Here is a 24,171-nt window from a genome sequence, read left to right as displayed (position 1 = left end):
CAGAGCAGCAAGGCACAGCAGCTCAGGATGTCCAGAGCTAACACACGTCCAGGGGCACAGGAGCTGTGTGGCCCTTGCGAGCTGTATTTGGAGATGCGTGACTGGACGTGTTAAAATGTTTAGATCAACTCTTACAGGCTGTTAGTGACTTGAGGTCACAGAGCCAGGGGAATGTCGTGGTCAAACTAATGGCCTGGACTAAGGACTGAGGGACGGGCAGTTGGGAGAGATTAAGAAAGATTTAGGAGGAACACAGTCGCTTAGGGACCAGAACTGTTGTATGTAAGGACTAGGCAAACACCAAACCACTTTTTAATTTTTTAAATCAAACACTTTATTTTCACATAACAAGCGCAAAAAACTCCCAAACACTTTAACAATACAATTAACGCAGTTATGAAGTCAATTATATACTACTCAAAGCCCCAAAAGGTCAATCAGCTTAACGTTCCAAACATTTCCAGACGTGGTTTTTCAAAGCTACCTTTGGTTTTTGGAAAAACCAGTATGGAAGTCAATATACATTGAATGCATTGAACAACATTTGCTTATATTAAGGTGTCCAACAACATTAGCTTACACCTGGCAAGTTGGAGCATGATTTGAAGTCATACACTGAAATACGTACACAGGTTCTGCCCCGGAGCTCCTGCAGTGAGGAGCGAGGAGGGCCGTGAAGGGGGAGGAAAAAGGCCAGTCCAGGCTGTGGCATTTCTCATTGTGTAACAGAGGTATGAGAGTTTAACACTAGAACACTGTCAAGTCATTAAGCTTCATGTTCCAAATGGTCTCTTGCTGAGGCTTGAGATGGGCACAAATGGTGGGGAAGATGAAGTCACAGAAGAGTTTTGAGCAACAAGATCCCAAAGATGCTCAAAGAGGGCAGGAAGGAGCAAGCGACAGTTTCCCATTGTCCTCACATTATTTCAGGGTGAAATTGTGTATAAGTTCGGATAAAATATTCAAATATTTGCTTAGATTTTTACCGGTTGCTCTATGAGAACCCTCATACATAGCAACTTTGAAACTTTCATTATAAAAAAGAGCGTACAAATAAATTCACAAAAAAGAGACAATTAATGTTGAGCAGCCAAAAAGTCATGGTTTATTATATCTGAAGAAATTTCATAATTCAAACACAACCAAACTGTACATTTTACAATCACATTCTATTTGTAAACAGTTAAAAGCCACTGACTTCTTTTGCATCTTAGGACACAAACAGTTAGAATCAAGGCAATGAAATGATGGCAAATTCTGTACTGTTAAAATTTTTACCCTTGTTTAGTCTCTCTTCTTTGACTAAGCAAGCATTATAATACCATTTGTGGGCAAAAAAAGGGGAAAGGAGAGAAAGAAATTTTAAAAATGGTGTAACTCGTTAGTTTGCAACAACATTTAAAATTTTCTTTATACAACGAACAATCCTGTAAGCCCAATACCTTGGTTACAGTATGCATAGTTACTGATTTCGGCTTTAAGGTACAACAGTTAAACATTAACACAGTCACAAGAGAGCAGAAACATATAGAGCCACTTGATGGGGTTACAAAAAATTATTACCTACTGATAATTAGCAAACCATCATCACTCACTAATAAAAAGACAGCATCTGAAAGCAGAATCTCAAACTCCAGCTTTAAGCGTTTTTTTGTTTTTTTTTCTTTTTGGCAGAGAAAATTCTTTAACAGAGCAATATGTAGTATCAGTGCTAAAAGTTGGGGTTTTTCGTTTTTTCCTATAAGAAACTACAAGGAGGTTTTTTTTTTGTTGTTGTTTTTTTTTTTTTTTTAAACTGGGGAACTGGTTTTCCTGAGAACCATGCTCTTTGATTTAGGACAGGAATAGAAAAACAAAAGAACATGGCCAAATGCTGCTCCTTTTTCCCAGAGATAGAAAGCATCTTTTAAATCATCCTCCATTTTTTTTTTTTGTCTTTTAATTTTTTTTTTAAATGATGGAAGAGTAAACATTTTTTTCTCAAAAAACAAACAAAAAAATCTGTAAACAAGAAGGTTCAACGTGGGAACCTTCAAAACAAAATGGAAAGCCTATTCAAAGTGCAGGGCCCGTCCTGGGTGGCAGGTGGGCTGCAAGTCACAGCTGTGGCCACAGTTTTTCAAACTGCAGAGCGAAATTCTTTAGTTTTATAACATGAAAAAACTGGTGCAATACTTTCATTTATAGTCCTAAGTCAGTATCATAACTTGATCTTTTAAACTCCACGATACCACAATAAGGTAGGCAAACATCAAGGCATAGTAGAGAGCGCACACCTTTTAAGAACATCCTTGAGTAAACATTTACACTGGAACAGCTGCCCCCCCATATTGCCGATTAGACGGAGAGAACATCATTCAGTGCAAAGTTAAAAGCTCATACATTATCAGCCCAAAAAATGGTTTTGCAAAAAGAAAAAAAGAAAAGAAGAGAAAAAGAATGAATGGGGCGGGGGGGGGGGGGGGGGGAGGGGCGGGGTAGAAAGGGGAAAAAAAAAGAACCCAAAGGCTAAACATGATGAATATACACAAGTGAGCTCATTCTATACGGTGTAGCATGTATGGCGCTATTTGGGAGTGTAAATAGATAGATACCTTTTCACATTATAATATTGGCCTGCATGATTCAAGTATTCAAACTGATATGTTTCAGGGAAAACAAAGTGGAAAATGTGCAGAGAATAGCTGTTCCCACAGGTGGCCCTGGCTGCAGGCGGCGAGCCCAACTTAGTGCTCCTTTCTTTCGCGTCTTGAGGTCGCAGTTCTGAGTCGAGTCTACACTGTTACATGGACTCTCCACCCCCACCCAGGTGGTCAACAGAAAGAAAAGCGTTAATGGGGGATGGGCTGCTAATTCCCCGGGGGTCGCTGCTGCTTGGAGGACCCCACAAGCTTGTGGAATAATGTGGGGTCCCCCAGAGGGAAGTGCCATGAAGGTCTCCACAGTTAGTTCCCGACAGCCCAGCACCATTCCAGTGATTGAGATCGGTCCGGCTGGAGAATGAGTGGGAACAGTCGAGGGAGCCCAGCCGGCTCTGGCTGGACCCGAGAGACTGCCAGCTGGGAGAAGGGGTCAGAGACTGACTTTGTGCAAAGAAACGACTGATCTCCTCTTCACTGGCAAACTCAGCAAGAATAGTAGTGTTCCCCAGTACACACCTGGAGGAGAGAGACACAAGCGGGCTAGCTGAGGGGTGTGAGTCAAAGTGAGGGTGACACTGTCTCTGCTACAAAAGCAATGGAGGGCGAGAGGGAGAGGGCGGCGCACACAAGGACCCAGCGTGCCCTCCCTTCCAGCCAGCGTGTGCCCCGGAGGCTGCACACGGCGGGGGCACAGCGCCCCGGGCTCTCCGGGCCCAGCCGTGCCACCCGGTGCTGTTGTGGCATCAAGATCATGTCCTCTTGTCTCCTACCAGGCAATTTAAGGGATTTTCTAGGGCCATTTGGATCTGGTGTGACGCACGCCCTTCTGAGCACTGCCCTCGGAGCCCAAGACACAGCGAGGCTGCAGCTTTTAGGAAGCGCTCACCGCGGGACCCCGAGTGCTGGCCCCGAGGTGGCACACAGAGCCACCAGCTGCGTTTTCATACACACAAGGGAGCCCTAACGAGAGAATTCCAAACTTGCAATCCCAAGGGCATTTTCCAGGTGCCATGCGCAGAATGGCCAACTTACATGTGCAGAGACTTTTGTGCCTTCACTACCTCTTCTTTTGAACTGTAACGGACCAAAGCATTTCCATGTGGGAGGTTCAGGTGGAATGTTATCAGTGGGCCATGCTGCATGCACAGAGTGCGCAGAGTCGAGCCATCGATCTAGGAGACAGAGCGCGGCAACTGCCAATTAGATGCACCGCCGTGAAGACTGTCCAGGTAGGTTGTCCCAGGCTGGGACTCTGGTCCTTTCTCTCTTGCCCAAGGCTCTGCACTCCTGGTGCCACTCTTCACTGGGACTCACTGCTGTGACAGGGTACAGTGCCCCCCTCCCCACCTCCACTGGTCCCAGAGCCATACCTCCGTGGCCTCTAGACTCCCGGGCATTCCCCAGATCCCCAACTCCTTAGTTAGTCACTGCCCCTGCTGTGGCTTCATGTCTTCTCTCTTCCCTGCCCTGAGGACAGGATGCAGCAAGGCACTGCTCCCTGGGGAGGAGGGGGGTGGGCTCTTAACACCCAGCCTGCAGAGGAGGGGGCAGTCCAGGGACTAAGAAAACGTTCTCATCTAAAAGGGCAGACAAGTTTTCTCAAAGTGCAGTACAAGGACCACCTGCATCAAATTCATCTGAATGCCCTTATAGCAATGCACATCCCTGACCGTAGCCCAGATATACTAAATGAGAGTCTGTGGGGTGAGGTCTAGGACTCCGTATTTTTGGTCAGCTCCCGTGCATTTTAGTGTAAAAACCACTGGATCAGACCACCAGCCCGCCTGAGGCATCTAACGACCATTCCCTGCTATTTCCTCTGCCCGGCCCTGACACCTACTCAGCACCACTTGGAAGGCCTGGGCAGTCCGCGTCTCAGACTTAAACCAGAAGGGAAACCTTTGCTTCCATGCTGCCTGGCGTATCCACGTAAGCCAGGACACCTGATGTTCTTACCTGAGGTGTAAGGTTTTTCAGAACAAGCCAATTTGTTATTCTCCCTGAGCTGCTCTCACCCCAGCTGGAACCTAAACGAGGAAGAAAAAGGACAAGTCAGTTTTCCAAGGTTGTGGCCTGAATGACTGTTCAGGACAAACATGCTCCAGTCACACTGCAGACATTCAGGAGGATCATCTGGGCGCGTGGCGTCCTTCTCTTCCTTCTTACTCACCTGTGCGTCTACGTGGGGTATCTTCTCTGTGGGCCCAGGATGCCAGCTCACTCCAGCTCTGACCAGGTGTTAATTTCTGGGGCACGGGGCTCTGCCTCTGGGGGGTGGGGGCTCAGAGGGCTGCCAGCTCATCACACGGTGGGCTAGTGAACCAAAGGCCAGATGCCTTTGGGGTCTTCCCATTTATAAAGCTAAAACTGTCGCAGAATGGTAGCCTTTGGGGAACAGCCTCAGCTCACGATGATCTCAGGTTAGCAAGTGATGACTCTGCATGCACGTCCCACAGGGTGTGGAGTTCGAGGGGATTTAAGAGCTGGCAGTCGTCCAGACATTGCTCGTTTTAGTCTGGGCTACCACAGGGGCTCCACATCTGGCCCTCCTGCCCAGCCCCACAGCATCGTCTCTCCCTCCCAGCAGCAGAGGTTTAAGACATGATCAAGTCACTTCTGTCTACAACTATTCAAAAGTGCCTCAGACCTGATGAGGATGATTATAATTTTTGTGACTTTCTGTTTGAATAAAAAAAAAAAAAAATCCCACAGGACTCAGAGGCAAAAAATATACACATCAATCTTCACTGTAAAGTAAAGGAGCTGTTACAGTGGAGGATTACTGGACTGAATGTCAATATTATGACATAGTATGAGTGTGTTTCGTGTTTGGTAATTGCAATCACTGTTGCTTTTGTTGTGGTCATCCATTTACAATGCTTGGTGTCAGTCTCTTCATCTCTTGTAAAAATAAAATACAGTGTGTGTGTGTGTGTGAAGAAAAAAAAAAAAAAAAGTGCCTCAGAAACACTCCAGGTGGCTTAGGAAGATGGCTGCGTGACACAGCCCGTGACAAGCTCCAATAATTCCAACAGGAAACGCTTGTGCTTTCCCAGGTCTCTGCGCCTGGCACATGCTGCTCCCTCTGCTGGCCTGGCTGACTCTTACAGGCTTCCTGAGCCCATTCAACTCCACCAACCCTCCTGAGGGGGAGGGTGCCACCAGGCACTTAGCTGGCACCCAAAAGACGTCTGTGGCCTGAAAGAACCACTTACACATGACACCAATTACACTAACTTGCATTCAGTAGCTTGGAACAGACTCATGTGCTTTTTTCACACAATTAAAACTTTCCCCCAAAGGAAACACTGCAAGTTTTATTTCAGCCAATCACCTGTCCTAAGATCAGAAAATTATTAATGAGGTTTTACTACAATTTTCAGCCTGGAGATGAGAAAGTGTGGTGCATTTGGGGGGCAGGGTAGAATGGATGAACTGGTAGACGAGCTCTGAGTTGTGTTTGTGGCTGTGTGTGTGGTGTGTGTCGTGTGTGTTGTGTGTGTTGGGGGGAGGCGGGCGGGGACATGATGCCAGTACAAATCCAGCGCTAGTCATTTACGGAAGGTGTAGAGAGGTAAGGGAACCATCTGTCCCAGTTTTCCTGGGACAGTCTGGTTTAGGCCTGTACAGTTAATTAACAGCACCCCTTTTCACTCTCAAACGTCCCTGTTCAATCAATAAATTTTATGATCATCCTAAGTACAGGCCAAGCTTTCACCCAAACAGACCCCATTCTTCAAGGCCCAGATGGGCTGCTCCCACCTCCCCAGGCCTGTCACATGACACTTCTGCTCCATGTGACACGGTATTATGACAAGCCTGCCATGAGCAGGAAGTTACTATACCTAATAAGATGAGCCCTTGAGGAACTTCTGAAAGAAAGGAGATCCCCATTCCATTAACTTTGTCACTGACAGGTGTGTGTCTTTGGGGACATGTAAGTAAACTGGGCAAAATTTAAAATAAAATTTAAGACTCTCAAAAGCATGGCAATTGCAGAAGATAGCAATGAACTAGGAATCTTATGTTTAGTTAAGTTCTAATCTTACTTTATAGAGGATAATGCAACAGTCTGCTATTTAGGTCTCTGTTAAACTAGACTGTTGGTACTGGTTAGTGTTCAGCAAATAAGCCACATGAAACCACCTTACGCATGTCGTCTCACCTGGGGTGTACCTGGCGTCAGAATTTCCCCATCCTCCACCTACACGAAGGGGAGAATTATCCCACGTAGACAAGGGTGGCTTCTGACCAGTCAGTCCCGGAGGTGGGCGGGACGGAGCAGTGATGTTTTTAGGTGGCAAAGGGACCTTCCACAGCTCATGAGCCAGAGACGTGTTTGTAACTGAACCAGGAGACCATGTCAATTTGGAATCACTATTTCTGGCTACTCAAAGGAAGAAAACAAAGTGGGAAAGAGGGGAGACAAATGCTTTCAGAAAAGAGGAAATTTAAATAATGACAACACCCATTCCCCCACTAAAAGCGAATCAAACAAACAAAAAAACTTTAAAACCCCAAATCAAACTAAACTGCAGAAGAAAAACAAAAAGCCAAAAGGAAACTGCTCCCTTGCCTCAAAACAGACTGTCTCTTATTAATAGTTTTAAGACCTGTGAGACCCTTAGTCCAGCGTATACAACTACACTGAACACTGCTTTGAGCTGCTCTAAAGTAGCAAGTGGGAACTCCATACCTTAACAACCATAATGAGTTGCTCAAGACCAACACTTAGGCCGTGAGATTTCAGCATTGTGTTATTCATTCATGAAAAAAGGACTACAAAAGCAGCCCTAACTCAGGGAGTCTTCAGAGCAGACATTCGCCGGGGGCTGCTCTGTGCTGAGCGCTGGGCTGCTGGGCACTTGGCGTACGCCACCTCTAATCCTCACACACATTCTACTGAGGTTCAGAGAGGTTAAGCAACTTGCCCAGGGGTCCAGCGCACAGCCAGGAACACAGAAAACTAAATCAAAATAATACTAAAAAAAACGAGAGAGCAGAAGGGGATAGAAAATTTTATACCTTCTGTCACCATCAATTATTTTTTCTACCTGCTCATAAGGAGCATGTCTTTAAGTCAGCACATCTCAAAGTGTGATGGGAAGACTGGTCACAACACAGTTTATTACTGGTCTGTGACAGTACAAATACAGAAATTCAGAGTGAGCGTTTGTAAACTCTAACAGCAATATGACGCTGCTGTAACTCCCGTGTGTACTTTAGCAATTCCAAGTTCAGGTTTACTATATTTTACAAGTTATCAGTCTGCAAAGGATTGGGCACTAAAAAAATAAAAGGTCCTTCACTACAGACTGTTGAGGACTACTGCTTAGAACTGAATTACATTTAAGCTGAGACAGCTCTCAGATGAGAGTGGCTATTCAGTGAAACCTGATTATTTTAGTAAATGACTACTGGATACAGTACATTTTAAAAGGGGGCAAACGGTGTTAAAAATATCTTCCCAGGCTCAGAAATATACTCTCCCAGCTCCCTGAAAAGAAGACTGAATCAAAAGAACAGGTAAACACAACGGCCCTGGCCCCAGGTTCTGCCCCTTCCTCTGCCAGAGCCTTGGCAAACTCAGGACAAGGCCCACCTGAAGTGCTTTGTGCTGTACTGCTGAGGGGAACGTTGTAGTTGGAGGCACGAATGGATGACCAGGCACTAGTTGAAGGCAGCGTGGTGTTCAAGGATGAGGATGACCCTACACGGGGAAAGAGCACAATCAGTCATCCCCAGAGCAGGGGACACGGCATTAGAGAAGAAGCAAAAGCACCCAGTGAACCTGCAACTTAACAGTATGCCACAGAAAGGAAGCAGCCATGTTCAGGGCCATGGGAACGGCGCCCATGACTGTGGCTTCCTTCCTGCCTTCAAAACAGCATGTGGAGAGCTTGCTCACTGTTTCCACCGTGGCTCAAAAGAGGTATCCCTCCCATTCCGGTCTTCTCATAACTGTCTGTGAGAACGCACCCCAACAGTGGGATCCAGCAAGAGACAACACCAGCCCTGCTTCTCAGTAGTGGGCTCCACTGGAGCTCCCAACCTGTCTCTGAACTCTAATGACTTCTTATTGGGCAGCTCACCAAGGTGCCCTGGCACTGGCACTACCAGCGAGCCAGGCCTTTGTCCTCTCCCATCGTGCCCCATGTTCAGTCTCGAAAACCTAGCCTTTCTTCCTATTTTTTAAAAAACCCCCTTGACCACTACCCTAGTTTAGCTCCAGACCCGACCATTATGTGGATCACTGCAACAGCTCCTGCTGCCAGATTCTTTCATTAACTACCAGGCTGTGAGGTTTTATTGTTGGCTCTGTCCCCACGTTCTCCTGTGAAAGTAGTGGCTTTAACTATTTCTATACATAGTTGTCTGCTAAATTCAGTCATTTTAGAATGATGAGGATTCTTATCTTACCACTGTGATCTGGCAAACACCTGTTAACAAATTATGTATTTAACAGAAAGTGTTGACTGTTTTATATTTTCTTTATTACAAACTGTTTAAAGGGAGAGCTGTGAGGCTGTATGTTACAGAAAGAGAAGATACCGTCATTCATTTCATTCACCTTTCTTCTACTGCATGCATGGAATACTTGTATATGCCTGGGGTGAAAAAATAACCATGTGGTAGGTAGGAGGAAGATTTTATTTGATAACCCATTAAAAAGTGCACCTGGACTGTAGGGACCCTTAAATTTTTCTTATTTTCACTCTCTGTGAGACAAAGAAAGCCAATTCCTTCTGCAAATGAAAGTTCTTTAACATCCAGAGTGTATAAACAAATAATATAACATCTTCCTTAAGAAACACCCATTTCTTAATAACCACAGTACAGAAACTTGTTATAAAATGGGTAACAACCTTCAGTTGTTAATACAGTTACTGGAAAGCAAATGTTTGTTGGTCCTTTGCGTTTACCATATCAAGTGATAATAAATCCTCATCATTTTAAAAGTGGCTGAAGAGTCACCTACGGGAAATCGAGAATTCTGTTATCACTGTCACGAGCCCCTTGGAGGTCAGGCGCTGTGTTGTGCTGGAGTGACTCTCGCTGCTCAAAGTTTCACATCTACTTTGAGCCACTGGCCTGCATCATTCAGAAATCCTGAGTTGTATCCGCCTACATACCACTGTTCCTGTCCCTGAGGTGGTCGACTTCCCGCACAGTATTAATTGAAAGATTGTTTATGACACTGCCAGGAGTGACATAAGGGTCAGTTTCAGGGTCAATGTTTGGATAACCTTTCCATGGTTCACCAGGGCGAAATTCTGGAAATAAAAATTTAAAATTTGTTCAGGCTTAATCATCATCTGAAAATCCATCAGTCACTACCCAAAAGTTTTATTCCTAAAGTCTATGCAATTATCAAATATCTTCCAATACTCTCAAATTATTTTCCAATACCCTAACAGGCTGACTCAACACCACAATTAATATAAACTGTTTTTTATGAATAACTTGCAAATTTTTTCTGGGTTTATATATTCTTAAAAGTAACATTTTAAAGTGCTTTATTACAAATCACAAAGCCACAGCAACTTGGATAGGATGAAACAGGTCATAGGTGCATTTCTGGTGATTCCTCAGTAAATGGAAATGCTGTCACCTCTGTCCCCAGACACAGCTAGAGAAGAACAATGAACGAAGGTTTATATCATTCTTCGCACTGGCCTAATCCCTCTGTGGGACTAATCCCACCTTCACAGATTGGAGCATAAAGGCACTGGTAATGGGCCAGGTCACTCATCAGCCCAAGACCTGGGCTCAACTTCCCATTCACATTTCTGTGTTCTTGCTCATCCTTCACGTAGTTCAGTCCAATCACACAGAATCGGGGCCAAATCATTAGTATATCTAGAGGTATCGACATCTTAATGGGCACAAACTCTCATAAAAGAAGATGTCGGCATCTTACCTGGTGGCCAATTAACACTGCTAGAGCCGCTGGGCGATTTGGCACGTGGCCAGCCGTCCCCTACGGAACCCGGAGGGCTGGCTGGTGAAGCACTGCTGTTCATAAAGTCATAGGGAACAAACGGAGACTCTTCCAGCCTGAAACCACTTGAAATAGCACCTACAAAGAGAAAACGGAAGGGAACTGTGAGCAAAATATAGTATCACATTTATTTCTTGTAGTTTGTCAAATATAGTAAGACAACTTTTTATTAGATCTGTGGGTTCCAAACTCTTCTGTAGATTATGTGAAGATGTGAGGAGGAAAGAAAGCCCTGTACTTTCTTCCAGGCTTCAATCACTTCTAGTCTCTGATATGAATGAGGTCCTTGCCCACAATGACAGTATATTCTCACAAAAAGCCAAGTAAATGGACAGAGGGCAGAAGGAGAGAATGTGTGTCAAGGAGGGGGCAGGGACCGCATGGAAAGAGTCTGGGGGAAAAGATTCTAGCCAGTGGGTGCGGCCTGCACAAAGACTTGAGGAGAAAAACTGTTCGGCACATTTGAGGAACTGAAAGATCATTTTGCCTGAAAAACAGTAAACGGGAGAGAGAACAACATGAAGGAGTGGGGCCCTGATCTTGAAGGGCAGGGATGACCAAGTACATTTTGTTTAAAATGCTTGGAATTCAAAGGTCCTGAGGTGGGGTGTGCACACTCTAGCTGTCCCAGGCCCTACCGCTCCAGACTGGCCTATGCCCTGCCTGTTCCCCAAAGGCATCAGAATTTACAACACCCTCAGACAGGGCTTTGTAGGACTTGGCAAGGAGTTCTTTATACTGAGGGGTTTTAGGAAGGGAAGTAATACAATCCCATTTGTTTTGAGGTCCCATTTGCTGCAGCGTGGAAAATGGAAGGAAGGCTAGCATAGAAGCAGGGAGACCATTAGGAAACACAACAGATGCATAAACTATGTATTTGGGAAGCAGAATGGGTACTATTCACAGATGGACTCAATGTGCAGATTGGAGGAAGGAAGAAATCAAGAACATCTCTTAGGCCCAAATATCCATCAACCGATGAACCTGCATAAACAAAATGTGGTATATATTATCCAATTCAACTATAAAAAGGAGTGAAATACATGTGCATGCTACAACACGGATGAACCTCGAAAACATTACGCTAAGCCAAAAATGCCAGTCATAAAAGACAAGATATTATATGCTTCCACTTTTATGAAATGTCCAGTACAGACAAATCTGTAGAAAACAAAAATATTAGTTTTTACTTATGGCTAGAGAGATGGGAAAATGGAGGTGGGAGGAACGACACCTAAGGGGTTCTTCTAGGGTAAGGAAAATGTTCAGAAGTTGATTGTGTGGGGCTTCCCTGGTGGCACAGTGGTTAAGAATCCGCCTGCCAATGCAGGGGACACGGGTTCGAGCCCTGGTCTGGGAAGATCCAACATGCCATGGAGCAACTAAGCCCGTGCGCCACAACTACTGAGCCTGCACTCTAGAGCCTGCGAGCCACAACTACTGAGCCTGCATGCCGCAACTACTCAAGCCCGCGCGCCTAGAGCCTGTGCTCTGCAACAAGAGAAGCCACCGCAATGAGAAGCCCGCGCACCACAACAAAGAGTAGCCCCTGCTCACTGCAACTAGAGAAAGCCCTCGCACAGAAACGAAGACCCAACACAGCCATAAATAAATAAATAAATAATAATTTAAAAAAACCCCACTTGGAAATAAAGTGGGATATATAAAGTAGTAGTTGCAAGTAATACAGTAAGTAAGCATAATTGCCAAATTTTAAGTGATTAATTCTTACGCAAGAACCAGCAATGATAAAAGCATCTGCCCCCGTTTTTAACAAGAAACAATATCTACTTATTCAAACTTCATTTTATTAAAAAGGACAATAGACATAACTTAAGCAGCAGCCACGATCCAATTACATTCTATTAGACACTGCATGGGAGAGCATCAGAAAAATGAAATGTAAAAATTTATGTGGTAGGTTTAGTTTAAGCAAACAGAGCTGGATTTACACTGGAGAAATGGTGCTGTCTTAGAGGCAGGGCACTCATGAGATGACAATGATGGCAATAACAATAATGCTGAAGGCTGAGACCCACTGGCACCGTATGTGTCTAACCCTATTCTAGTGCTCAGGTGCTTCAGAGTTATTGCCTTCTCAATCCTCAAAACATCACAAGGGGTACTATTATTACTCCCATTTAGCAGATGAGGGACCGAAGTTCAGAAAGGTTAAGTTACTTGCCAGTAGCTAATAAACAGCAGAGCTAATTAGTAGCGGAGGTAGGTGTCAATTCTAGGGTCCATATTTATTTTGACATTTTGCCATTGTCTCAGCTCCCAGTCCCTCTCTTAAGGAAAATTCCAAATGTGATATACCACCGCCTGGCAAATTAGCTTAGAATTCAGGGCTGCTTGATTTCATGTTCCAATGTTCCTTCAATTACATGACAATTTCACCTTTAATTTCTGATAATCATCAGTCCAATGTCTACAAACCAGCAAACTGACCTTTAAGCCAAGTTTAGTCAAAGTTTCAAGATAAAATCCAATGAAAAGGGAAGGAATGAATGTAACAAAATATCCTTTTAATACTAATCAGAGGAACAATGATTTGGTGTTACTTAAGTCAGAAAACAAGAGTTTCTCCTGGCTCTTCCCTATTATTTTAAAATCACTAAGTCCTGTCAATCCTGCTGCCTACCTAGCTCTTTTTTCTCCTCCTGTGATTGCAAAGATTTCTGAATTATTTTGTTCTGGGTCCCCCGGTACACAGAATAGAGTCAGATTTTGCTTTATGGTTCAATATGAATTTCTTTTCATTTCTTTATAGATTCTTTAAAAACTCTTTGAAAATATTGATTTATCTTTTCTGAAACTGTGGAAGGCTTACAGTTTTTGTTTAGTGGGTATCTTTATAACTTACACATTTAATCTTCATTTCTTTTTAGAATACTTTGAGATATAATTGACATACAACATATTAGTTTCAAGTGTACAACATAATGATTTGCTACTTGTATATATTGTGAAATGATCATATAGCTTTTGAATAACGACACATGAGATCAGACTACTGTGATCTCTCGTTTGGCCACGCTCTGGATTAGGCAGACGTTTCCTAACTAATCTCTCTGTCCACTTCAACTCCCCAGTTCTTCGCACTGCCTCTTCAAAAATGCCAATCTGATCATGTCACTTTCCAGCTTAAAACTCTTCAACAGTTCTCCATTACAGAGGAGTAAAATTCAAACTCTTCAATAGTTTGTAAGGCTCTTAAAACTCTAGCCTCTACTCACGCCTTATGGTTTTCCCCTCCTTCCACCTCTGCCTGGCTAATGCCTGTTTATCTTTCATATCTCAGCTTAAGGGATCACAGGCCTCCTGGAAACCATTCCCAATTGCCCTCAACTAACTCTAAGACTAAAATAAATGTATTCCAGCTCCTGAACATTGTACTTTTCTCTGGGCAATGAGGAGGGGAAAGGGATTTTATAAACTCTGGTAAGTCACAGAATCTTAGGACCATAAAGTATCACAAATTCCCCAGTCCAAACCTCACTTGACCCACAATTCCCCTGTTAAACGGCCTTGCCTCCACTCTACTCTACTTCCCTTAATGAATCTCGTTTTTTGACTCTGGAAGGTGTGCAGTAAAGGGTTAGCACAGGGCTAGACTGCACATGGCAAACAGCTTCAGGGACTAGCCCTTGATGGCTCCTGGGCTCCTGTAACTCACAGAATAGCATGCCAGATAAGAGTTCCTCTGCATACACTGGGTCATGGCCACGCCAGAGAGTTCATGATAACAATGTGATTTATGGTGAACATCTGTTTTTGTTTGCATGGGGCCTGGGTCATGCTGTTTTTGTCTGAACTCTGAAGGGGCTGCAGGGGGTTGGAGATTGACAAGCAGGTGTGCTCCATGTCTATACAACTGACCCCTGACAAAAAACTGAGGACACTAAGGCTTGGGTAAGCTTCTCTGGCTGGCAATACTTTGTGCACGTTCTCACACACTGTTGCTGGGAGAGTTAAGTCTGAGAAACTGCACTGCGAGATGACAACAAAAAGCTTCTCCTGGTTTCTCCTGGACTCTGTTCTGTGTGCCTTTTTCCTTTGTTGATTTTAATCTGTATTCTTTTGCTGTAATAAACCATAACCATGAGTATTACTGTTTGTCTGAGTTCTGTGAGTTCTTCTAGGAAACCAGTGTCCTTGGGGACCTCTGACACGGAAGATTCTCTTGAATTTGCCCTTTCTTCTCTGCTCCACAACTATCTTACTAGCCCTCTAAGCTTCACTAGATGGGGATAAAAATAGAACCCACATAAAACTGTGATGCAAAAGATCAGAGCCAGCCAAGCGTCCCCACAGGCCTCTCCTGTCTCCAGGCTCAGCCCGTCTCAGCCCAGCCTGACTACTGCTATCAGATCATTCCCCCTTAAAAAATGATCTCTACACTACTCTGGTACTATGGAAAAACAACCCCCGTTTCCTACAACATGGAAATAATACAAATGCCAATGAGGCCAATCAGGTTTTATATACAAGTGAAGCAAGTTGCCTACAGAAAAAAAATCCCATGGTCCCTCCTCAGATAGAAACATGACTACAGGGAAATATTTCTCTGGTTAGGGGGTACAGAAAAATATTTCTCCACCAATGGAAGGGAAGGTACAGGTGTGAGGGGAATGGGAAGAATGAGCCAGTAAGCACATGGGCAGGAGCCACTCAACTCTGGGTGGTGACTGCTCTCGAGCTTGGTGCTGGCAGATCTTCACATTTCTACAGAGATGCCAGAAATCTGAATCTGTACATGAAATTTCCTGAATGTTTAAACAGATGTTGGTTCAAAAAAATTATTTTCAAAATAGTGTCTAACAAAACATAACACACAGACTAGCAGTTTTGGGATCTCTTCTAGAATACAAAGTTAGATGCCAATTTTATCTTTATAAGGACAAAAGAACAAACTGCACCAAAATAATAATGGAAATAAGATGATTAACATTTCTCTATTTTTTTAATATAAGGAAAACTGAAAACAAAGCAAACAAATAAAAAGACTGTGCCTGAGAAGAAGATTCTAAGTCTCTACCAGGAGAAAGAGAGATAGTAAGAGAAGGAAAAGAACCACAGAGCAAAGAGGAGCACTTCTGGGAGAAAATGATAGTATAAACAATTAGAGAATTATTATGATAAGAAAAAGCACTGTCTTTAAACAGACTGAAAAGCTTAAAAAAAAACCCCCAAAAACAAAACCCCAACCTTTTAAGACTTGAAATTTAGAGGGTTCTTATATACAGATATAAAACTAACCTGGTCTTTCTTTCTAGAGATGAAGACCAAAACCACAACAGGTCAAGGTATATTTCTGAAGTCATTTTTACAAGGAAGGAAAAAATACAACAATGAAGAAAGAATAAAAGCAACCATAGAGGAGAAATTCTATCAAACATTCTTGATTTTTAAGGGGATAAAGTAAAAGCCTGGAGATCTCAAAATAATATCCATGAAGGGAAGACTACTAGTCTTGGGCTGGTTCAGATTAGTTACAGGGCCTGCTAAAGTAAATGAGAACATTTTGGGGGTGGGGAAGCATATAAAAATTTAATTTGTATTAACAATACAAAAATAATTTTAAAAAAGAAAAAAATGACAGTTTCAAGATTTCAAGTAAATAAAGAATAGTAGAATAAACTCACGCACTTATGGTCAATTAATCTACGACAAAGGAGGCAAGAACATACAATGGAGAAAAGACAGCCTCTTCAATAAGTGGTGCTGGGAAGACTGGACAGCTGCATGTAAAAAAATGAAACTAGAACATTCTCTAACACCGTATACAAAAATAAATTAAAAATTGATTAAAGATCTAAATGTAAGACCAGAAACCATAAAACTCCTAGAGGAAAACATAGGCAGAACACTCTTTGACATAAATTGTAGCAGTATTTTTTTGGATCCGTCTCCTAAAGCAAAGGAAATAAAAGCAAAAATTAAAAAATGGGGCTTCCCTGGTGGTGCACTGGTTAAGAATCTGCCTGTCAATGCAGGGGAGACGGGTTCGAGCCCTGGTCCAGGAAGACCCCACATGCCGCAGAGCAACTAAGCCTGTGAGCCACAACTACTGAGCCTGCGCTCTAGAGCCCGTGAACCACAACTACTGAGCCCGTGTGCCACAATTACTGAAGCCCACGCACCTAGAGCCTATGCTCCGCAACAAGAGAAGCCACTGCAATGAGAAGCCTGCACACCGCAACGAAGAGTAGACCCTGCCTGCCACAACTATAGAAAAGCCCGTGTGCAGCAATGAAGACCCGACACAGCCAAAAATAAATAAATAAAATAAATAAATTTATTTTTTAAAAAAATAAATAAATAAACAAATGGGACCGAATTAAACTTAAGAGCTTTTGCACAGCAAAGGAAACCACTGACAATGAAAAGACAACCTAATGAATGGGAAAAAATATTTGCAAATGATATGACTGATAAGGGGTTAATATCCAGAATATATAACAGCTCATACAACTCAACATATAAAAAAAAAACAACACCCAATTTAAAAATGAGCGGAAGACCTGAACAGTTTTGCAAAGAGGACATGCAGATGGCCAACAGGCGCATGACAAGATGCTCAACATCGCTAATCATCAGGGAAATGCAAATCAAAACCACAATGAGATACCACCTCTCACTGTCAGAATGGCTATCATCAAAAAGACCACAAACAACAAATACTGATGAGGATGTGGAGAAAAGGGAACATTGTACACTGTTGGTGGGAATGTAAATTGGCGCAGCCACTGTGGAAAACAGTATGGAGGTTTCTCAAAAAATTAAAAATACAACTACTAATGACCCAGCAATCCCACTTCTGGGTATATATCCAAGAGAAATGAAAACAAGATATCAAAAAGATATCTGGGTCTTCCCTGGTGGCGCAGTGGTTGAGAATCTGCCTGCCAATGCAGGGGACACGGGTTCGAGCCCTGGTCTGGGAAGATCCCACATGCCGCGGAGCAACTGGGCCCGTGAGCCACAACTACTGAGCCTGCGTGTCTGGAGCCTGTGCTCTGCAACAAGAGAGGCCACCATAGTGAGAGGCCCGCGCACCGCGATGAAGAGTGGTCCCCACTTGCCGCAACTAGAGAAAGCCCTCACACAGAAACGAAGACCCAACACAGCCAAAAATAAATAAATTAAAAAAAGATATCTGCACTCCCATGTTTATTGCAGCATTTTTCACAAGATATAGAAACAACCTAAGTGTCCATCAATGAATGAAGAAGGTGTTGTATACACATACAAAGGAATAATATTCAGCCTGGAGAAAGAAGAAAATTCTGCCATTTACAACAACATGGACGAACCTTAAGGGCATTATGCTGAGTAAAATATGTCAGACAGAGAAGGAAAAATACTGTATATCATCTATATGTGGAATCTAAAAAAATACAACAAACTAGTGAATATAACAAAAAAGAAACAGATTCAGATATAGAGAACTAGTAGTTACCAGTGGGGAAAGGGGCAAGATAAGGATAGGGGATTAAGAGGCACAAACTATTAGGCATAAAATAAGCTATAAGGATATACTGTACAACACAAGGAATTTAGCCAATATTTTACAATAACTACAAATGGAGTATAACCTTTAAAAACTGTGAATCACTATATTGTACACCTGTAACTTATATAATATCGTACATCAACTATATTTTAATTAAAAAAAAGAATAACAGGAACCCACACTGAAGGAAAGGAGGAAGAGCATCAACCTCCTTATTCTGAAGAAGAGAACGTTACTAGAATATGTTCATTAGATTGCTATGTATACAGGAATAAAACTATTGTTTAAGCTAATTACTAAAAAACAAAAACTCACTGCTCACATTCCAGGTTTATGCAAAATCAAACAATAAAATGCTTGATGAAAAAAATGATAAAAAACAGATACTAAGTTTAAAAAAAGAGAGAAGATAAAATACAAAATTAAAAATTAAAATATAAAATTACTAATTGAATTGAATGAAAAACAAACTTATGATAATAGGCTGCTTATAAGAAGACACCACCACCCACTACCTGCATGTCACATGCCAGGCAATGAGATAGGAGCTTAATAGTTATTATCTCATTCAATCCTCAACAGTTCTATGATGTATCGTTTCCACTTTACAGATGCAAACACTGTGGCTTAAAAAGGTTAAGAACTGGGATCAAATCCCCAGTCTATCTGCCCTCAAAACCTATGCTGCATGATGACATGCCATTTATATAACGCATACTATATACCAGTATGCCCTAGGTAAGTATGCCGAGCACTTGAGAATATATGATATACATTACACCTAAAACAGCAGTGAGAGGAAGGAAACATTTTTACAAAGAAACTGAGGGTCAGACATGCAAAACAGACATGGAAAAATTCATTTTAATCAGAGGAGACAGAAAACCATACGGCAGAAACATTTTTCTGGGTCTCCACGTCCTATCTCTCTACCCATTCTTCTCCAGGTTTCTTTACTACTACTGGCTCTAGGATTGTGTGTCCTTATTCCCTTCTATGCACCGTCTCTCTGGGCAACCTTGTCCATGTCGACGACATCAACATTCTGATGAACACAAAATCTTACTCTTGCCCAGATTTTTCTTCTGAGTACCAGGCCTCTAATTCTAATTTCTTACTGGGCTTTTCCACGTTGAGCTATCCTTAAAATACCACACTCAACAAGTCTAAAATCCATCCATTACCTGTCCCAGCAGGTCTGCTTCAATTCCTACATTTACTCTACCATTAACTGCATTACCGTCCACTCATCCTTTCACCTAGCAAATGTCCCCCGAGTGCTGCAATGTGCTCAGTGGGGCTACAGGTAAACAAAGCGTGGACTCTCTCCTCCAGGAATTTATGTCCTGTGACAGAAACAGGCCTAAATGGATACTTACACAAGACAGATACACATAAGAGGTGCTATTCGAACACAAAGCCTGGAGGAGGCTTCTTGGAAATGACTCTTGAGCCCAGGGTAAGGTATAGGGTTGGACTGGGGAAGGCAAGAAGCACAGGAGGCACATCACAGATAATCATATATTTGCAGAATGAATTAAGTTAGTTACCAAGCTCTTTTGTCCTTAATTCTAACACTCTCTTCAATGCACTCCGTCTTCTCCTGTCCGTTGCCCTCTTTCTCACTTACGACTCCTTTAAGCCTTAGGTGCCTTTAGATATCCACCATTTTCCTGTTTAAGGTGATTTTTTTGGCACAAAAGTTTTCCATGATTGCTCAATACCTACTATTGCAGCTACACCTTCCTCCTTTCTCTCACTTGTACCTTCACCCCCAGACATGCCCACCTAGCAGAACTCACCAGGAGGTCCTGTCTTTGAACGTTTCACATGCTATCCTCTCCATGGTGTTCTTTCTCCACTCCTTTGGTAAACTTGAAGACTCAGTTCAGACCCATGGTTTGTTATTCCTGACTCACTTCTCCATTAGATTTCACATTCTTATACTATTTATCCTATTGTATGTATTAACTTTTATAGCACCTATCACAGTGTAGTAAAGCTGTTTACACGTTTATTTTTGCTACCAATGAGCTTCTTCAGGGCAAGTATTTTTACTTGCTTACATACAGTCAATTGTGTGCATGTATGTACATATGTATCTATGTATATTCCAGGTGGCCTAGCACAGTTCTTGGAAAGCAGAAAATACTCCATTAACAATTACTAGATGAATGGAAAGAAACTGTTAGAAATCAAATTATGGTGGAAGTTTTTATTAATCCCTTATATCAGATTAAATTGAGTAAATGTTAAGTAGAACACTAAAACAATAAAATAATAGCAAAAAACTAAATGACCATCTAAAGAGGGAATAATTAAAGAATAAATGTGTAATCTGATCTGTTTTTCACAATAGCACAATAAAGGTCAATTTTTTTGGTTTTAACTAAGACTTAATAACTAATAAAGCACTTTTTAATAATGAGAAAAGGTTCTTAAGAGAATTTAGCTATGAAAATATATATTTAAAATAAAATAAAGCCTAAATTTAGTATTCTACAGGTTTTTTTTTAAAGTCAAAATATAAGAATGTATTTTATACCATGTTTGCTGGAGTTTTGATCCAAAGATGTGTTCACAGAAATGCTGTCCACTGTAGTCCACTTCCTTAGTCTTGACTGTGGCTCTTTAATACTGTTCATATCCATATTTACATTCAAGTTTGAGTTCAAGCCTAAAAATAAGGTAATAATTTTAAAAAACCACTTTATAAAATATAGCATATTTTCCTTCTGGTACCACACCTTTCATTTTCTAGAAAAACATATGTAGCTAATCTAATGTTTTCAATTCTAATGTTCCTTAATAAATATCATCCTGCAAATGTGGCACAGCCAAATGATTACAGACAAAGGCAAGGCAGGCAGGACAGACACTCTGGACTCCTGGCCGATGCCACGCAGAAACAACGTCAGAAGAAAGAGCCACGGCTAGATTATCAAAGAAAGCAACACACAGAAATCCTAAATAGCTTGTCTAACACTCATTAATATAACATTTTCAAAACTGTTAGTACCATAAAACTGTTCGTACTATAATTGCATTAACTGTGGGAAACTACTCCATATAATTTTGATTATTTTTAAATTCCTTGGCAAAATAACAGAAAATTCTACGACAGCCAAATATTAAACTTTATCTATTAAAATATACCTTTTAGGTACTTCCCAAGAGAAGAATTACATATGATCACTTTCAGTTGCTAACTTTTGCTTATAAACAATTTTCAACTGCTTCACCCGCCAAAGGATATTATCATTTAAAAATAAAAATGTCTTGCTCTAACAATTGTACCTTAGGGCAAGACTCCCGTATCCCAAGGTGCAACTTACCTGAACTTTGCTGATGACACACATCAGACTTAGATATTCTCTTGGAACAAAGATGGAAATTTCTATCTTAGATACTATAGTCAGAAAACTGACCATTAAGCCAGTGTTTCTTAAAGTGTGATCGTGGGGACCAACATCAACAGAATAATCTGAGATGCTTGTTAAAAATGAGAACTTTTTGGAATTCCCTGCTTCCACTGCAGGCGGCATGGATTCGATCCCTGGTCGGGGAACTAAGATCCCAAAAGCCGTGCAGCGTGTCCCACCCCCGCCCCCCGAAAAGAATTGATGATAGATGTTTTCTTAAACTGAAGTATGCACAGGGTAAGAAATTACAAGTATAGGGACTTCCCTGGTGGCGCAATGGTTAAGAATCCACCTGCCAATGCAGGGGACACAGGTTCGATCCCTGGTCCAGGAAGATCCCACGTGCCACAACTACTGAGCCTGCGTTCTAGAGCCCACAAGCCACAATTACTGAGCCCTCGTGCCACAACTACTGAGCCCTCGTGCCACAACTACTGAAGCGTGCAGGCCTAGAGCCCGTGCTCCATAACAAGAGAAGCCACCGCAATGAGAAGCCTGCGCACCACAGCTAGAGAGAGCCCGGGAGCAGCAATGAAGACCCAACGCAGCCAAAAATAAATAAATAAAATAAATAAATTTATTTTAAAAATACAGTTTAAAAAAAATAATAAAAAAAATAAAAGTATATAAATGGGCACACAACGAAAAGTCAGGATGAGTTCTTAAAAAGTAAGTCAGGTTCTATTACTTTCTTGCTTCAATCTTCTCAGTGCTGAAACTCACACTAAGATCCTGCATGCCATGTGGCACGACCAAAAAAAAAAGAAAAAAAGAAAACTTTTCAGTGGGAGCCAGAATCTTTGTTTAACACACATCAAGGTGGTTCTTAATCTTAAGTTTCGAAACAAATGTTTTTTAGATACTTGGGTCTGATGAGTCCCTGTGATACCAGGTCAAGTTTAAAACTTTAATAATATAAATTCTCTAATATCACCCCTATTTGGAGAGAGTAATTAAATGTGCTGCTCTCCGGACTCATTAATTAGACCCAATACTTGGCAAGTTTTTTCTGTGAAGGCTTAGATAGTAAATATCTTAGGCTCTATGGGTCACATGGTCTCAGTGTCTCTATGCAACTCTGTTGTTACAGCACAAAAGCAGCCATAGGAAATACATTAACAAAAGAGCATGGCTGTGTTCCAATAAAATTTTATTTATAAAATCAGGCAGCTGGCCAAATCTGACCAATGGGCTGTAGTTTGCCAATGCCTGATTTAGACAACCATACTGGTGCTTGCCTGGGTTAAGCAGACTTCCTTTTTTTTTTTTTTTAAATAAATGTATTTATTTATTTATTTATTTATTTATTTAATTTATTTATTTATGGCTCTGTTGGGTCTTCGTTGCTGTGCGCGGGCTTTCTCTAGTTGCAGCGAGCGGGGGCTACTCTTCGTTGCGGCGCGCGGGCTTCTCATCGCGATGGCTTCTCTTGTTGCGCAGCACGGGCTCTAGGCGCGTAGGCTTCAGTAGTTGTGGCACATGGGCTCAGTAGTTGTGGCTCGCGGGCTCTAGAGCGCAGGCTCAGTAGTTGTGGCGCAGAGGCTTAGTTGCTCCGTGGCATGTGGGATCTTCCCAGACCAGAGCTCGAACCCGTGTCCCCTGCACTGGCAGGCGGATTCTTAACCACTGCGCCACCAGGGAAGCCACTAAGCAGACTTTCTTAATCAAGAAAATGTCTCTTGCTGTAAGGGCAGCGAGGCTAGGAAACCCCTTACTTAGAAACTTATCTCCTCATTGGCCCAATTTATATGTCCAGTATGTAATCAGTGAGAGTCACTTCCTTTCACTAGTGAGACCAAAACCTCTCAGTGTACACTTGGGTATTCTTTTACCACTATACTGTTGTCTCTGGGATGACCCGGCTTCTCTGGTATTCACCTACAGTGGTAACTGACAAGGGAATGTAAAGAGATTGCTAACAACCCCTAAAACTCAAAGTTCCACGTATGTCCTAGCTGAGAGTCCATGGCAATACCAGGGAGAGCCAAATCATGTATCAGGTTCAGCCAAAGTGAAACGGCACCAGGGGCAACAGCAGGCCCAACTCCTGCCCACCGCCCAGAACGTGCTAGTTAACTGACTGTCTTCAACAAAACTGGGCCTGGTAACCAACAAAGCTGGTTTACAAGAGAGAAAGCAAAAGTAAAATGAATAGGGTGTGAACAATCAAAGGTCAAAATATATTCAAAGGCACAAGAAGAAAAGGGACCTAAGGAAGGAGAAGACATGTAAGCCTGAAATTCCCAGAGGGAATAAAACGCCTGGAGACATCATCAAAAAGGAGAGGAGGGGGGGAGCTACGGCAAAAGGAATAAAGGCAATCCCTTCTCTCACCCCTATTTGCTACATTTATGCCAGTAATCATTTATAAATATTTAAACAGTAATTAAAATTTCAGATGTGACTGTTCCCAGTTGTTTCCTCAAAGCAGCACTGCTCAAAATTTCTCTGGCGTGCTCTAATAATTTCAGTCCTCCCCTCCAATTCATATCCTACAATTAAGATATCTGAGTGTTAAAAAGAAATAATATCTTCACACTAACTCATTTCAAAAGAGCATGGGATTTTTTAAATAGTGTGATTTTC

The 24,171-nt window shown here is 42.2% G+C and overlaps 1 protein-coding gene across 8 annotated transcripts in view; it reads right to left on the bottom strand.

Moving 5' to 3' along the window:
- Nucleotides 1-309: 309 nt before the first annotated feature.
- The window catches only part of TNRC6A (trinucleotide repeat containing adaptor 6A), a 97,795-nt gene continuing 73,933 nt past the window's right edge, over nt 310-24,171 (bottom strand). For 7 of the 8 annotated variants that reach the window (XM_059898307.1, XM_059898311.1, XM_059898312.1 and 4 more), the window contains 8 exons: nt 20,709-20,840; nt 10,564-10,722; nt 9,776-9,916; nt 8,245-8,352; nt 6,808-7,029; nt 4,599-4,669; nt 3,675-3,814; nt 310-3,158 (listed from right to left, as the gene is read on the bottom strand). In XM_059898307.1, coding sequence (XP_059754290.1) covers nt 2,783-3,158; nt 3,675-3,814; nt 4,599-4,669; nt 6,808-7,029; nt 8,245-8,352; nt 9,776-9,916; nt 10,564-10,722; nt 20,709-20,840 — 1,349 coding nt within the window. In that variant the 3' untranslated portion in view covers nt 310-2,782. Of the gene's footprint in view, nt 3,159-3,674; nt 3,815-4,012; nt 4,141-4,598; nt 4,670-6,807; nt 7,030-8,244; nt 8,353-9,775; nt 9,917-10,563; nt 10,723-20,708; nt 20,841-24,171 lie in introns of those variants that run through there. The other variant, XR_009497721.1, reaches the window with a different exon arrangement.

Source organism: Balaenoptera ricei, chromosome 15 (assembly GCF_028023285.1).
Source record: "Balaenoptera ricei isolate mBalRic1 chromosome 15, mBalRic1.hap2, whole genome shotgun sequence".
NCBI lineage: Eukaryota > Metazoa > Chordata > Mammalia > Artiodactyla > Balaenopteridae > Balaenoptera > Balaenoptera ricei.
The sequence above is the reverse complement of the archived record's forward strand: the minus strand, read 5'-3'. Positions and strand labels throughout refer to the sequence as shown.